Consider the following 15,640-nt stretch of genomic DNA (forward strand, 5'->3'; position numbering starts at 1 on the left):
CCGCAAAAGCAGGCAAAAGCCGCGCGCTCTTTAAAGCGGCTGCGCAGCTTCTGCTGGCTTTTCTGGGAGGTGGGGGGATTCCCTCACCTCTCGCAAAAGTCCGCAGAAGCCGCGCAACCCCTTTAAAGAGCGCGCGGCTTCTCCTGGCTTTTCTGGGAGGTGGGGGGATTCCCTCACCTCTCGCAAAACCGGCAGGGGGGATCATATTTTTTTCCTTGATTTCCCCCCGCTGAAAACTAGGTGTGCCCTATGGGCCGGTGTGCCCTATAGGGCGAAAAATATGGTATATTTATTTATTATTATTATTATTATTATTATTATTATTATTATTATTATTATCATCATCATCATCATCATCATCATCATCATTAATTATTATTAAAATTTATTTGATGCTTTCTCTCACCATAGGTGAACTTCCAGAAGTCTCAAGAATCAAACTGGAAAATATATTATAAGTTGGGAGGATAAAACTATGACTGTACAAAAATGATTGTTTTGTGTTTCCCTAACAAATATTTTAATGAGTCTTCTGAGACTGAAAACGTTTAGTAATTTTAAAGCTTCCATCGAATTTCCAGGCAATTGGACACGCGAACACACACCTACCTTTAAGGTTGAATGGGATTGCATAGTTGTGTAACTGAGCCTACATTTTTCCTGGGCTTGTCCTCTTACAGCAGGGGGTGAATAATCTCCTACAGCCCATGGGCCAAACTTGGTCTGTCCAGATTTCACTGTTTGACCTGTGAAGCAATTTCGGACAAGCCATACCCACCTGCCCTACACCTGAACCACCTATGAGCTACATGAAATGCTTCATAGTTTTAAGCCCCAGAGATCTTTACATTAGCCAGCCATAATGCTTAATTCCCCAAGCCTGTTTAGTTAACGTTATTATTAGCAAAATAACTGTTTCCATGAGCTCTTCTTCCTTTACACTGCAGATTTGATCTTTATTTGTTTGTTTATAATCTGCGCCTTTATAAAAAAAATATTTCAAGGTGAAGAATAAAATCAACATAAAAGCATTGGCAAATCATGGTTGGTTAAAAAAGAAAACTTGTGTTTCTCATTCAGAGAATCATAAGACAGGTGCTTCTAACCTTATCATGCTAAAAAAAACCAACCACTTAATAACAATACTCACCATATACATTGACATTGAAAATTCGGTCTTCTTCCCCCGCAGGGTTGCTAGCAACACAAGTATATTTCCCTACATCACTTGTGAGGGCTCCAGCAATACTGAGCAAGCTGCCATCTGGAGCCAAGCTAAAAGAAGGAATCACAGAAAATGGAATAATTGGAAGCGGCTGAGTTAGGGTGTTAATCTCAAGACTGAGAGAAATAAGCTTGAATCAAGATTTATAATTATATACCGTAATTTGTGGTAAACCGAGTATAAGGGGGTCAGCAACATGGAGCCCATGGGCTGGATGCAGCCCACGAAGACCGTTTTACCAGCCCACGAGCCTCCCCCACAGTGAGTCCCCTGCGCTGCACTAAACCAGCACGGCACAGCGCAGAGACTCATCGAGCAGTGCCGAAAATCGCATCTGTCTGCGCATGTCCAGACACCGAAAATCACTTCTTCACAGGTGCGATTTCCATTGTCTGGGCATGCGCAGATGCGATTTCTGGCATTGCACTGCACCAGTCCGGCCCACAGACGATCTCCATGGGAGGGCCAGTAAACCTTGCCAACCCCTGGAGTATAACAATGCCTAGTGACCACATTGCATCTTAGAATCATAGAGCTGTTGAGTTGGAAGGGCCCTTGAGAGTCATCTAGTCCAAACCACTGCAATACAGGAATCTCAGCTAAAGCATCCATCACAGATGGCCATCCAAGCTCTGCTTAAAAACCTCCAGTGAAAGAGTGTCTACAACCTCCCAAAGGAATCCATTCTACTGACAGTTCTTACTGTCAGAAAGTTCTTCCTGATGTTAAGTCGGAAACTCCTTTCTTGTAACTCGAATCCATGTGAAAATGACAATCCTATCTCCTCTGCCTCTCCTCTTTTCCAGGCTAAACACACCCAGCTTGAAGTGTTCAAAATTCCCCACCTATAAATTACCTTAACCATCCTTATAGCAGTGAGCCAGTTTGTCCTCCTGTTCATGCTAGTTATCAGAATTAAGTGTGAGAAACAGAGATATAAGAAGTAGAGAAGCTGAGAAGGGGAGAGAGGGTTTGTTAGCCCAAAAATGGAAAACGAGTGAGGTCCCAACTAAAGAAGAGTGACAAGCTTAAGGTAACATAATATGCACAACTCGCAGACTTAACCTACAGAATAAGAGAACAAGAAGAACATACCTTGAGAGAAGATTGGAAAACGTTTACTGCACATATGGGAAATAATTGTGTGCGGCTGAAAACACCGGCAGCAGTAAGATAAATTCAATAGTGTGAACAAGTTCTGATGGATGCAAAAATGGAATACTGAATGGTATAGTTTTTGCAAAATATGCAGGGATTTATGGTATGTAAAATGAACCACTGAAAGAGAAGAAGGGAAGCCATTCATATCTTAAGGATGTAAAGTTACAGATAGGTAGCCGTGTTGGTCTGCCATAGTCAAAATAAAAAAATTCCTTCCAGTAGCACCTTAAAGACCAACTAAGTTAGTTCTTGGTATGAGCTTTTGTGTGCATGCACACTTCTTCAGATACACTGAAACAGAAGTTGCCAGATCCTTCTATATAGTGAGAAGGTGGGGAGGGGTATTACTCAGAAGAGTGGTGGGAATGGGAGATTGGCAGATAGCTGAGATGAGCCTGTTGACGACTCTTAACGACTGTAACAGGTCTTACAGGAAAAGGCAAGGGGTGAGAAGGTGAGAAATGGCTTAGTCATGTATAATGAGATAAGAATCCAATGTCTTTGTTCAGACCAGGTCTCTCCATGGTTTTAAGTTTGGTAATGAGTTGCAATTCAGCAGCTTCTCTTTCCAGTCTATTTCTGAAATTCCTTTGTAGTAAAACAGCTACTTTGAGATCTTGTATAGAATGTCCTGGGAGATTGAAGTGTTCTCCTACTGGTTTCTCTGTTTTGTGATTCTTGATGTCAGATTTATGTCCGTTTATTCTTTGGCGTAAGGTTTGGCCTGTTTGTCCAATATAGAGAGCTGAAGGACACTGTTGGCGTTTGATGGCATACACAATGTTAGACGATGAGCAATTAAATAGTCCCGAGATGGTATGTGTGATGTTGTTGGGGCCAGTAATGGTGTTGTCCGGGTGTATAACTTAGTTGGTCTTTAAGGTGCTACTGGAAGGAATTTTTTTATTTTGATTAAGGATGTAAAACGAGTGTTTTAAATTGTAAAACAGAAAATTTACTAAAATTATATACCAAAAAAGAGAGAGAGAGAAAGGGAGACCAAAGAAAGGAAGACTGTGCCAAAATAAAAGTGATGCCCTTCATGGATCACTGCCTTACCGTGGCGAAGGGGCTTGAATAACTCAGAGAAGCTATGAACTATGCCGAGCAGGGCACCCAAGATGGACAGGTCATAGTGGAGAGTTTGGACCAAACATGATCCACCTGGAGCAGGAACCGGCAAGCCACTCCAGTATCCCTGCCAAGAAAACTCCATGGGCAAAGACAATGGTCTGTATAGTTAAAGCTATGGTTTTCCCAGTAGTGATGTATGGAAGTGAAAGCTGGACCATAAAGAAGGCTGATCGCCGAAGAATTGATGCTTTTGAATTATGGTGCTGGAGGAGACTCTTGAGAGTCCCATGGACTGCAAGAAGATCAAACTTATCCATTCTTAAGGAAATCAGCCCTGAGTTCTCACTGGAAGGGCAGATCCTGAAGCTGAGACTCCAGTACTTTGGCCACCTCATGAGAAGAGAAGACTCCCTGGAAAAGACCCTGATGCTGGGGAAGATTGAGGGCACAAGGAGAAGGGGACGACAGAGGACGAGATGGTTGGACAGTGTTCTCAAAGCTATCAGCGTGAGTTTGACCAAACTGCGGGAGGCAGTGGAAGACAGGATTGCCTGGCGTGCTCTGATCCATGGGGTCACGAAGAGTCGGACACGACTAAATGACCAAACAACAACAACAAAAGCAGAAGAGAAGCATCAAAGAAAGAATAATGTAAGACAGGTTAGTTGGTTTGCAAAAGGGAGTTGGAACAAAATAAGCCGATTTTAATACCACCTTGTGATGAGATGGGCTCTTTGGGGCAAAAAGCAGTGCTTTTGTTTTAGAAAAAATGGTGCTGGTACTGCGTACTTTTGAGTACCCCCAGAAAAAGCAGTGGTATTCCCACTATCCTGGCATTCCCCCATATATCTTCCCTTCTATGCTTCCTCGCCTCTATTCCTCTTCTCTGTTTTAACTCCTGCTCAGACTCTGGCTTGCTTTAGAACGAGAAAATGCAACACTTAACCTTATCCGCGGAGATTCACCGCCACTAATTGGTTTTCCATCTTTCAGCCACTGAATTGCAGGCGCCGGAATTCCATGGGCCTTACACGAAAGCTGGATGTTTTCCCCAAGGATGACGCTGACGTCACTTGGCATTTCCGAGCCGGCAATATCTGGAGGAACTTTAAGATGGTGGAAATGTGTATTAGTAATGTGAGTCCAGGTGAGTCCAGGTGTTGATGGACTTCAACTCTCATCTGCCCCTGTGGGCATGGACAGCATGGGATGATGGGAGCTGTAGTTGAACAATACCTGGAGAGCACAAACATTGGCAACCCCTGGGTTAAGCACATCTGCCACCCTGTTATGTATGTACAGTGGTACCTCGGGTTACATACGCTTCAGGTTACAGACTCTGCTAACCCAAAAATAGTGCTTCAAGTTAAGAACTTTGCTTCAGGATGAGAACAGAAATTGTGCTCCGGCGGTGCGGCAGCAGCAAGAGGCCCCATTAGCTAAAGTGGTGCTTCAGGTTAAGAAAAAGTTTCAGATTAAGAACGGAACTCCAGAATGAATTAAGTACTTAACCTGAGGTACCACTGTACTAAGCTTGTATCCTAGAACAATAGGCAAGTAGGATCCTGAATGCAACAACTGATTGGCTTGCAGGAGAAGACCAATCAGGCTCCAGGAGAAAGTTAATCAGCCTATTAGGGTGGTAGGATTGTAGAATGGAACAACTGATTGGCCTGCAGGAAAAGACCAATCAGGCTCCAGGAGGGAAGCAGAATCAGCCAATCAGACAGGACTCATTGTGTAAATATGTATATAAAAGCCTGAGGTTTGGGGGGCAATTCAATCACTGTTTTACAAGCTGCAATGAGGAGCATGAAATCACTACAGGACTCTGAGTATATTTCACACCCTAAAGGTCTGCCAATGTTTGTACAAGTACTAAAGTCTAGTAGAACATATCAACACCGTTAACCACCATGTCATTCTGCTTTTTCCAACCTGCTCAAAATTGCCAGTTGCTGCTGGAGGGGAAGAATGTGAAATGTCATGGTATCAGGGTACAGCGAAGTTGTACCATGGGTGGTATTCTACGAACACGTTTAGGGGTCACATGAGAGGTAGAGCATTCCTCGTGCATATGGAACATTCACTAAGTGCTACGTTGGACACAAGCCAATAGGAGAGTATACACAAACATACCTTGAACAGAAAGAACGTAAAATTTCTGAGCTTTGCCTTCCACATTTGAAGCGATGCAGGAATAGTTCCCGTTATCCGAATGCTGAGACCTGGCAATTTGCAGCTTGCTGCCGCCTGACAAAATGTGCATTTCGAGGGACGCAGAGTTTTCTAAAAGCAGGGAAACAAGAAGAAATCAGACCGCAGAAGTTTCGGTTTGTTACAAACCGGATCATTCTCACCTCAAACATGTAAGCTATTTCTAAAAAATAAACAACCAGCTTAATTAGGGAATGGGAACAAAAGGCCTATATGTCCCATTTGATTCACCCTGCTTTCCTTCCCACCCAGCCCTGTTAATCTTGGCACAACAGCCCAGCGGGTGAGTCCCCAGTCTTGGAATGACAGGCTGGGGAGAGCCCCTACAGTCTATGGTCCTTTCACTAGACTTGGTGTAGGTGAGTCAACTGACTTTCAGACTCTGACACTTAACTGAACACTGCTGACTCAGGGTCCCTGAGCCTAGGACTTGCTGAACAGAAGGTCAGCAGTTCGAATCCCCACAATGGGGTGAGCTCCCGTTGCTTGGTCCCTGTTCCTGCCAACCTAGCAGTTCGAAAGCACATCAAATTGCAAGTAGATAAATAGGTACCGCTCTGGCGGGAAGGTAAACGGCGTTTCCTTGCACTGCTCTGGTTCGCCAGAAGCGGCTTAGTCATGCTCGCCACATGATCCGGAAGCTGTACGCCGGCTCCCTCGGCCAATAAAGCGAGATGAGTGCCGCAACCCCAGAGTCGGCCACGACTGGACCTAATGGTCAGGGGTCCCTTTACCTTTTAATCCGTTCTTTGCTCTCTTTGCCATGTCACAAAATGGCACCCATTTCCACCATTTGAGAAATCCAGCTTTTGAACAAGTTCTGATTACTTGCAATAGTGATTACTTTAAAACAGAAGAGGAGTTTCATACTACGAGAAAAACCATAGAATCTAGAGGCTAGAGCAGTGAAAGACACCCCCCCCCAATTGCCTGTCTTCCTGTCTCTTTTGCTGACTGTAGCTCAGTAAGAAACAGTGTCATCTCTGGAAGCCATATTCAAGAACCCTGAGGATCACCTCCACTGTAGCCAAACACAACCCGCTTTACTTTCCATTTCACATCTTGTCTGACCATTTAAAATGACTAATGGCTATGGAAGCTGCAGAACGTATTACCGAGGGGCTTCCCGTCCTTAAGCCACGTTATCGTTGGTGGAGGAATTCCAGTAGCGTCACACGAAAAGGTCACAGGGTTACTGATGGTTTCACTGATCCACTCCAGGTCAGGGCCTTCAATGCTGGGGGGCACTGTGAATGAGAACAGTGGTAAGACACATGCACATAATAACCCAAAAGGCTCATCTGGGAGAAGGAGATGCTCTGACTGGAGACCCCACACTCTGCCCCCTTTTCTCTCTCTCCAGCCAGCCACAGCTTCCTGTTATGCAATCATCATAAGCACAAACATAATTAAGACGCACCCCATGCACAGCAAAGTAGGTCAATTAACTATATGGGTCAGTCTGTTGGTTAGGTCTGCTGACCTTTTACCTGGTGGCCGGTGTTGCATGGAGAGTTCCCGCCTCCCCCCTCCAAAATAAAGACACGAGACACAAGAATTCGAGTTAATGGGTCAAATTTGGCAACAACTTTATTGATTACAGGAATTGAGCGGTATTGGCTTAGGCATTGGTTCTAACAACTAACCGGCTTCAGCCTGCCTGCTTGAAGGCCGGTGAGGGTTAACCACCCGTAGGGGGAGTCCTGCTAAGGCACGTCAACTAGGACCTCCCCCCGGGGTCACCACGCAGTGGCGTGCCATGGGCCCACACCTCCATAAGCTTATGACAAGGCCACGCCCCCGGAATCCTTTACCAGACTACCCTTTGATTTGGGGGAAGGTGATGGCGCTACCTCCCCCCCACTTCATCTACATAACAATAAAATAGACCAGGCCAGCTGCGGCGCAGGAAAGAGGGAGACCCTTGGCAGTGCCAGCCTCAAATAGCCAAGGCCATGCCCCCCGAGCCAGCTGATTGGCTGGCTCAGGATATGATGTATCCGAGGATTCCCTGGTATCGCGGGGGCTGAAGCCGAGCCTCAACAGTTTTCCGGCGTAGGGTGGAAAGGAAATGCTGCCTTCCCCACTATGTCACAGCCGCCCGCGTCATCTGTGCTGGAAGACGGCCCCAGCCAATCAGCTGGCAGGGTGGGTGTGGCCACGGGCAATTTAATCGCTGCACGGCTAGCCGGCCAGCCCCCTCTTCCTAGCCTCTTTGTTGGATCGCCCAAACCACCCGCCCTCTTTTCATGCTTTGCTCGGATATGGCCTTGCTATGGACAATTGTTGGTCGCCATGTTGTTGGGGCCAGGTAGGAATTTTTTCCACTTGGCACCGGCCATTTGGTTTTCGCCTACCTAGTATCAATCGTCACAACTTTTGTGAGCTTAGGCATTGGGTAAGCCTTTGTTTGGTTGGAGGGGAGGTTGTTGCCTTCGCCAGCCCCTCCCCAGTAAGAGTATCCTGTTAAAGGGATCCAGGGTGTGAATTCTGTCAAAAGCCTGGACGTGGGCTAGGGCCATGTCACAGCCCCTATAGTATATAAACCTGTGACTGGAAACACCCTGTATCAGTCTTTAACATCAGAAGGAATATCTAGACCATGGGAGTTTGTTTAAAATCTAAAACAGCTTATCTTGTATTCCTTTCTTTGAATTTGTGCCATTTAGGTTTTTTAAACCTTTTTGTAAAGGCAATACTAAAATTTTCACAGCTGAGCCCTCAACTCTTTATTACTGTGCTTGGCTTTCTTCAAGTTGGGCTGTGTCTAAAACTTGCCATTTAGCAGCTGAAAAAAAGACAAAAGTTAAATACGGTTACAAATCTGGAGATTCAAGGAAAAATAGTTCAGAAACCAGAAGAAATAAGAAAGTGCTTCCACAGATATTTCAAAGAGCTCTACGCACAGGGGCCTCAGAAAGAATCGGAAATGGACCAATTTTTGGAAACAAATGGACTACCTAAAATAAGTCAAGATAAAAGATCAATTCTTAACAGCAAAATAACTCAACAGGAAATTGAAGGTGCCATCCAAAACATGCAGCTGGGCAAATCTCCAGGCCCGGATGGACTCACCTCCAAATATTACAAAACTTTGAAGGATTTCTTGATACAACCGTTGTTGGAGGTTTGTAACCAGATCATGGAGGGGAGGAAGGCACCGGAAACGTGGAAAGAAGCATTTATCACATTGATTCCCAAGTCAGAAAGGGAAAAGACTCAGCTTAAGAACTACCGTCCCATCTCACTCCTGAATGTGGATTACAAAATTTTTGCAGACATTTTAGCAAGTAGACTTAAAAATGTATTAAACGAAGTAATTCACAAGGACCAAGCAGGCTTTCTCCCTGGTAGACACATGTCGGACAATACCAGGAACATTATTGATATTTTGGAGCTGTTGCGAATTAAAAATACAAGGGCTGCTTTAATCTTTATTGATGCGGAGAAAGCATTTGACAACATTTCTTGGATGTTTATGAAGAAGAACTTGAAAGGGATGGGAGTGGGACGGGGGTTTGAAAATGGATTAGAAGCAATCTATTCAGAACAAAAAGCTAAACTGATAGTGAACAATGTGGTATCGGAGGAACTTCGAATTGAAAAAGGGACACGACAGGGGTGCCCTTTATCCCCTCTGCTATTTATTTCTGTTCTGGAGGTTTTGCTGAATATGATTAGGGAGGACCAGCTGGTGCAAGGTATAGAGGTCGGAGCGAAACAATACAAACTGAAAGCCTTTGCAGATGACCTAGTCTTGACAGTACAGGAGCCAGTATCTAGTACAAAAAGAGTTTTGGAACTTATTTTGGAGTTTGGTCGGGTGGCGGGATTTAAGCTAAACAAACAAAAAACTAAGGTTTTGGTCAAAAATCTGACACCTACAGAGATAGAGGAGTATCAGAAAGAGACAGAGCTAAGTGTGGTTAAAAAAGTGAAATACCTGGGGGTATACTTGTCCACCAAAAATTTAAACCTTTTTAAAGATAACTATGAAAAATGTTGGTTGGAAATTAAAAAAGACTTGGATATTTGGTCAAGATTGAAACTTACCTTGTCAGGCCGAATCGCAGCTATAAAGATGTGTGTTTTGCCTAAAATGCTATTTTTATTTCAGACCCTTCAGGTCGTGGACAGAATGGAATGTTTTGGAAAATGGCAGAAGGATATTTCTAAGTTTGTCTGGCAGGGCAAAAAGCCCCGAATAAAATTTAAAATACTAACCGACTCAAAAGAAAGAGGGGGGTTTGCCCTGCCGGACCTAAGGTTGTACTATGAAGCTGCAGCCTTCTGCTGGTTGAAGGATTGGTTTCTGTTGGAAAACACTGATGTCCTAGATCTGGAAGGGTTTGATAATGTGTATGGTTGGCATGCATACTTGTGGTATGACAAGGCGAAGGTTCATAAATTGTTTAAAAATCATATTGTCAGAAAATCAATTTTTGCCGTCTGGATGAAGTACAAGGATTTATTAGAAAGCAAGACCCCGAGGTGGCTATCACCTGTGGAAGCCAAGATTTCTAAAAAAAAGCCCAATATGGAGGCCTACTGGCCAAAGTATTGGGAACTGATTGAAAGAGTTGGAGATAACTGGAAGCTCCAAAGCCAGGACAAATTAAAAGGTAAGGTGCGAGATTGGTTACATTATGCTCAAATTCAAGAGGTATTTAAAATGGACAGAAAAGTGGGTTTCCAGTTGGAGAAATCGAAACTGGAGACGGAGCTGCTAGAACCAAAGACTAAGGTACTTTCGAGGATGTATGACTTGCTGCTTAAATGGAACACACAGGATGAGACAGTTAAATCTGCTATGATAAAATGGGCACAGGATGTGGGACACAACATTATGTCTGAAGACTGGGAAAGGTTATGGAACACCGGTATGAAATTCACGGCATGTAGTGCCTTGAAAGAGAACATTATGAAAATGGTATACCGGTGGTACATGACTCCAGTCAAGTTGGCTAAAATATATCATCTTTCTGATAATAAGTGTTGGAAATGCAAGGAGGCAGAAGGGACATTCTTTCACCTCTGGTGGACCTGCCCGAAAGTAAAGACCTTCTGGGAAATCATACATAATGAGCTGAAAAAGGTATTTAGATATACCTTCTCTAAGAAACCAGAGGCCTTTCTCTTGGGCATGGTGGACCGGAAGGTGCCAAAGAAGGACAGAACCTTGTTTATGTATGCAACCACAGCAGCTAGGATTCTTATCGCTAAGTTCTGGAAAACACCAGATTTACCCACACTGGAGGACTGGCAGACGCAGTTGATGGACTACATGGAGTTGGCAGAAATGACTGGCAGAATCCGAGATCTGAGCGAAGAAACTATGGAGGAGGACTGGAAAAAATTTAAGGACTATTTGCAAAAACATTATAAGTTGTTGGAATGTTAAGATAGCGCACGATTAAGAAATGTTATATTTCCGCAATTTATTTTAAGAAATGATAAAGTAAGTATTGATAGAAAAAACGAGAAATATTTGAAACAAATTATTATGTTTATTAAGAATGTCAAAACTAAATTACAATTTTTTGAAATTGGTAACATAATACATTTAAAGGTATAATAAGATGGGAAATAAGATAACAAATTGCTGAACTGGCTAGAACAATGAATGCAATGCTGAGAGGATGCGAGGAGGTCCAAAAGTGAATTGCTGAAAGATGTTAAGGAAAGTTTCATAACATTTTTTCTTGTTTTTATTTTTCCTTATATATATATATAAAAAATGTTTTTTGTATGTTGCCATGTAAACAAATTTGTAAATCTATGAAAAGAAACGCAATAAAAAATCTTTATAAAAAAAAAATAAAACTTGCCATTTAGGTTTTCAAACCTTTTTTGTAAACTCAGTTTTAGAAACTGTACCTTTGAGTCCTTAATCCTTTATTACTGCGCTTTGCTTCACCTAGGTCGAGCTAGGATTATAATACTTCAGAATTTTTGGGAGTTTTACCCCCTTTGAATTTGGTCATTTAAGGTTTATGATTTCTCTATTTCCTTCTGAGGAAACTGAATAGTTCAGTGAAACGAAGTTTGTAGCCGGCATCCAGTTAAGGCTTTGTTCAATTCTAGGTTTTTCTAATTTTTACCTTAAACTTTTTGATTTTTATTATTTAGTTTTATTTCTATAAGATAATATTTCTAGTCGATTACTTTTTGTTTCAGGGATTTTCACGGTATTTCATTTGTTTTGTGTACTATCTGATGTAAGTCATAGGGCGCCCCCTATCAGTGGTTTACCCTTCCGTTGACTCCCTGCAGATGGGCAGGGATCAAGATATAGCCTGACTTCACCCCAATGCCTAAGCCAAACCACTCACATCCATAACCAATAACGTTGTGCCTATTTGAACCCATAAACCAAAATACTCTGTGTCAGTGTGTTTTATTGTTGTCCTGGGAACTTTGGGGCTTGGGTGCCTTGGCACGCAAGTCGCTAAAGTAGGGGTCAGCAAACTTTTTTTGCAGGAGGTTGGTCCACTGTCCCTCAGACCTTGTGGGGGGCCGGACTATATTTAGGGGGGGAATCCCCCCCACGACTTCCCCCCCTTCTCCACAGCAGTGGACAAGCCATGGTGGCTGCTTACCTGTGCCTTGCGAGCAGCAGGGGCTGGTAACAGAGAGGAACGATGAGCGGTGCAAAAGGGCTCGCTCCGGAGAGGTGCTGCTTAAAATGGTGCTCTGCCAACTGTGGCTCAACAAAGCCCAGCCCCCTTCCTCCTCTAGGCAGGGCAGGGAGAAGCCAGGAGGAGGGAGGGAAGAGGCGCCACCGCGGTGTGAATGAGGGAGAGGGGGGAAATTGGCGCAGCCCAAACGATCACAATCCCCGTGCCAATCCATGCGGCAATTCCCAGAGCGTCCATGGGCCAGGTCCGGCACCCGGGCCTTAGTTTGCCGACCCATGTGCTAAAGGTTAACATAGTATAAGCTTACCATGAACGTTAAGATGGAAATTTTTATCATCTCGTCCCGCAATATTTATGGCTTTACATACATACTGGCCTGTATCAGACACCTGAGAATACAAGAAGGAAAAGGATATGCAAGCCACTTTCCTAATTAACAGCTTCATTTTTTTTATTAAAAAAAAAATCTTGCTAACAGGATACTGTAATAACAACCACCATAGTGGATACAGTGCTCACGCATTATCTTTGGGTGGGGTGGGGGGGATACAGTCTTGTAACATGGGCCATTCAAAAACACATACTATGATCTCATCCTAAGCATACTATCTCAGGCACCATGAGAACATTTTCAATTTTAATTCTGAACTCACATTTTCTATGTTTCTGAAATCACACCATGGCACACACTAAGGCTTTTTTACCATGACCCCACACTGACTATTTTGTAATTTTTTAGTTGGTCCTAATAAAGATATTCTCTTGCAGATTTTCTTTAAAAAATATTGTTCTGATGTGCTGATTCGGTTGCAAACGTTTTATAAATAGACGAGTTCCCTTTAAAGCTTTATTTTCTTGTTTGATTTTAAGGCAAAAAGGCGAACACTTCTTTTTTCAATCCATGCTCTTGTTTCTGAATAGGAAAGCAAACCGGCTACAAAAATTGGCTGGCATACCAAGGTGAAATATGAGTAAAATGAGCTACTTACATTTCCCATGTATGTCCATGACTACTGATCATGACAATTTATTCAAATATGCAACTGGCCATGCAAAAAAATCAATACATGCAGTGGGGAAGGGAATGAAAACTATCTTCTGTGGTCTGCCAATAACTGAGTATGTAAATGAGGCTCTGCTTATAACCCTCAAACTATAGAAAGGGCTTTGAGGCTAGATGATTGGTTCCCCCCCCCCCAATCACCTCTTCCTTTATCACTCTGCTCCAATGTATTGCTATTTTTGCATTTAAAAAGGTAAAGGTAAAGGACCCCTGACAAGTAGGTCCAGTTGTGAACAACTCTGGGGTTGCTGCGCTCATCTTGCTTTACAGGCCGAGGGAGCTGGCGTTTGCAGACAGTTTTTCCGGGTCATGTGGCCAGCATGACTAAGACGCTTCTGGCGAAACCAGAGCAGCGTACGGAAACTCCGTTTACCTTCCCGCCGGAGCGGTACCTATTTATCTACTTGCACTGGTGTGCTTTCGAACTGCTAGGTTGGCAGGAGCTGGGAGAGAGCAACGGGAGCTCACCCCATCGCGGGGATTCGAACCGCTGACCTTCCGATCGGCAAGCCCTAGGCTCAGCGGTTTAGATCACAGCGCCACCCGCGGGATTTTTGGTGGGTTTTTTTTGCATTTAGCATATGTCAATTGAAGACTCTACGGGAAATGCATCCGCAAGGCAAAATGTATTTCAAGCAGTTAGTGATCTGCATGTAGCCAGTCTGGCAAGCTACACAGGCTATCTATAAAACCGGACAAGTTTGACAGAGTTTCTCTGTAGCTCACAGACTGATCGGCTGCAGGGCTGTGCAAATTGAGGTTACCTGGGGGAGTCATTTTGCCACTTCTTGAGGGCTTCCAAGTCACAGATTGAAGTGCTTGCTTGGTATGTATACATTGCTTGCTGTCTTAAAATAAAACCTTTGATCTTCTCACTCACTTGTGTATTTTGTATTGCTTCTGAATCTCTCATTTTAAAAGAACCACCTTGCCTTTGGCAAGACGAAGACCTAATTCATGTTACAAAAAATGGGCTGCAAGTTTTTTTAAAAAGCAGAATAGCAAACCTCAGCAGCTGTAATATGAAGCATCTGCCCATCAGCTACGATCCCCATGTTAGATGAGGCTGCAACCATCCGCCCGTTCTTGTACCAGCTGATGACAGGAGGTGGAACAGCATTGGATTCGCACACTAATGTCACCGGAGTTCCCACTCGCACATTCACGACGGAAAGCGCTGCTCCGCTGTGGTCTTTTATGCTGGGAGGGACTTAGTGGGAGGGAATATAAGCAATGTTATTTCCTTGGCTTTCACCAGAAGGAAGAATCGCTACCTTAAAAAGGAATAATAATAATAATAATAATTAATAATAATAATAATTTATTCATACCCCGCCCATCTGTCTGGGTTTCCCCAGCCACTCTGGGCGGCTCCCAACAGAATATTAAAAATAGAATCAAACATTAAAAACTTCCCTAAACATGGCTGCCTTCAGATTCTTCTAAAAGTCATATACTGTGGTACCTTGGTTTAAGAGCAGCTTAGTTTATGAACAACTTGGATTAAGAACTATGTAAACCCGGAAGTAGGTGCTTTGGTTTGTGAATTTTGCCTTGGAAGCAGAACATGTTTCGCTTCCTGTTGAGTGTAAATTGAATCCCCCGCTGCTATGGGAAAGCACGCCTTGGTTTAAGAATGCTTTGGTTTAAGAACGGACTTCCGGAACGGATTAAATTCATAAACCAAGGTACCACTGTAGTTGTTTATTTCCTTGACATCTGATGGGAGGGCATTCCACAAGGCGGGTGCCACTACCGAGAAGGCCCTCTCCCGGGTTCCCTGTAACCTCACTTATTGCAGTGAGGGAACCGCCAGAAGGCCCTCGGCGCTGGACCTCAGTGTCCGGGCTGAATGATGGGGGTGGAGACGCTCCTTCAGGTATACTGGGCCGAGGCCGTTTAGGGCTTTAAAGGACAGCACCAACACTTTGAATTGTGCCCGGAAACGTACTCAGAATGATTAGACATTAACATTTCCCCCACTTTCAATATTATTTCATTTTAAAGCTGCAGAAACACACCATAAACAGTAAGGAAGCTCTTTCTCCTGCTTTCTCCAGCGCTGTTTCTGGCTATGCAGACATATTCTCCACCATCGGACAGACGGGCCCTAGGAATCTGCAGCGTGCGGCCCCCTGAAATGAAGAAGAAGAGAAGAGGAGTTTGGATTTGATATCCCGCTTTATCACTACCCGAAGGAGTCTCCAAGCGGCTCACATTCTCCTTTCCCTCCCTCCCCCACAACAAACACTCTGTGAGGTG

General features: G+C 43.8%; 1 protein-coding gene across 4 annotated transcripts in view; it reads right to left on the reverse strand.

The window, feature by feature from the left end:
- HMCN1 (hemicentin 1) overlaps window positions 1–15,640 on the reverse strand; it is a 329,394-nt gene that overhangs the window by 77,940 nt on the left and 235,814 nt on the right. For all 4 annotated transcript variants that reach the window (XR_014008183.1, XM_081194243.1, XM_081194242.1 and 1 more), the window contains 7 exons: window positions 15,400–15,513; window positions 14,386–14,588; window positions 12,623–12,704; window positions 6,793–6,924; window positions 5,600–5,749; window positions 4,407–4,566; window positions 1,151–1,275 (listed from right to left, as the gene is read on the reverse strand). Coding sequence is in view for 3 of the 4 variants with exons in the window: in XM_081194243.1 (XP_081050369.1) it covers window positions 1,151–1,275; window positions 4,407–4,566; window positions 5,600–5,749; window positions 6,793–6,924; window positions 12,623–12,704; window positions 14,386–14,588; window positions 15,400–15,513 (966 nt within the window). In the remaining variant the exon portion in view is untranslated. The remainder of the gene's footprint in view (window positions 1–1,150; window positions 1,276–4,406; window positions 4,567–5,599; window positions 5,750–6,792; window positions 6,925–12,622; window positions 12,705–14,385; window positions 14,589–15,399; window positions 15,514–15,640) is intronic.

Source organism: Podarcis bocagei (assembly GCF_964188305.1).
Source record: "Podarcis bocagei genome assembly, chromosome: 5".
In the NCBI taxonomy this organism is placed as follows: Eukaryota; Metazoa; Chordata; class Lepidosauria; order Squamata; family Lacertidae; genus Podarcis; species Podarcis bocagei.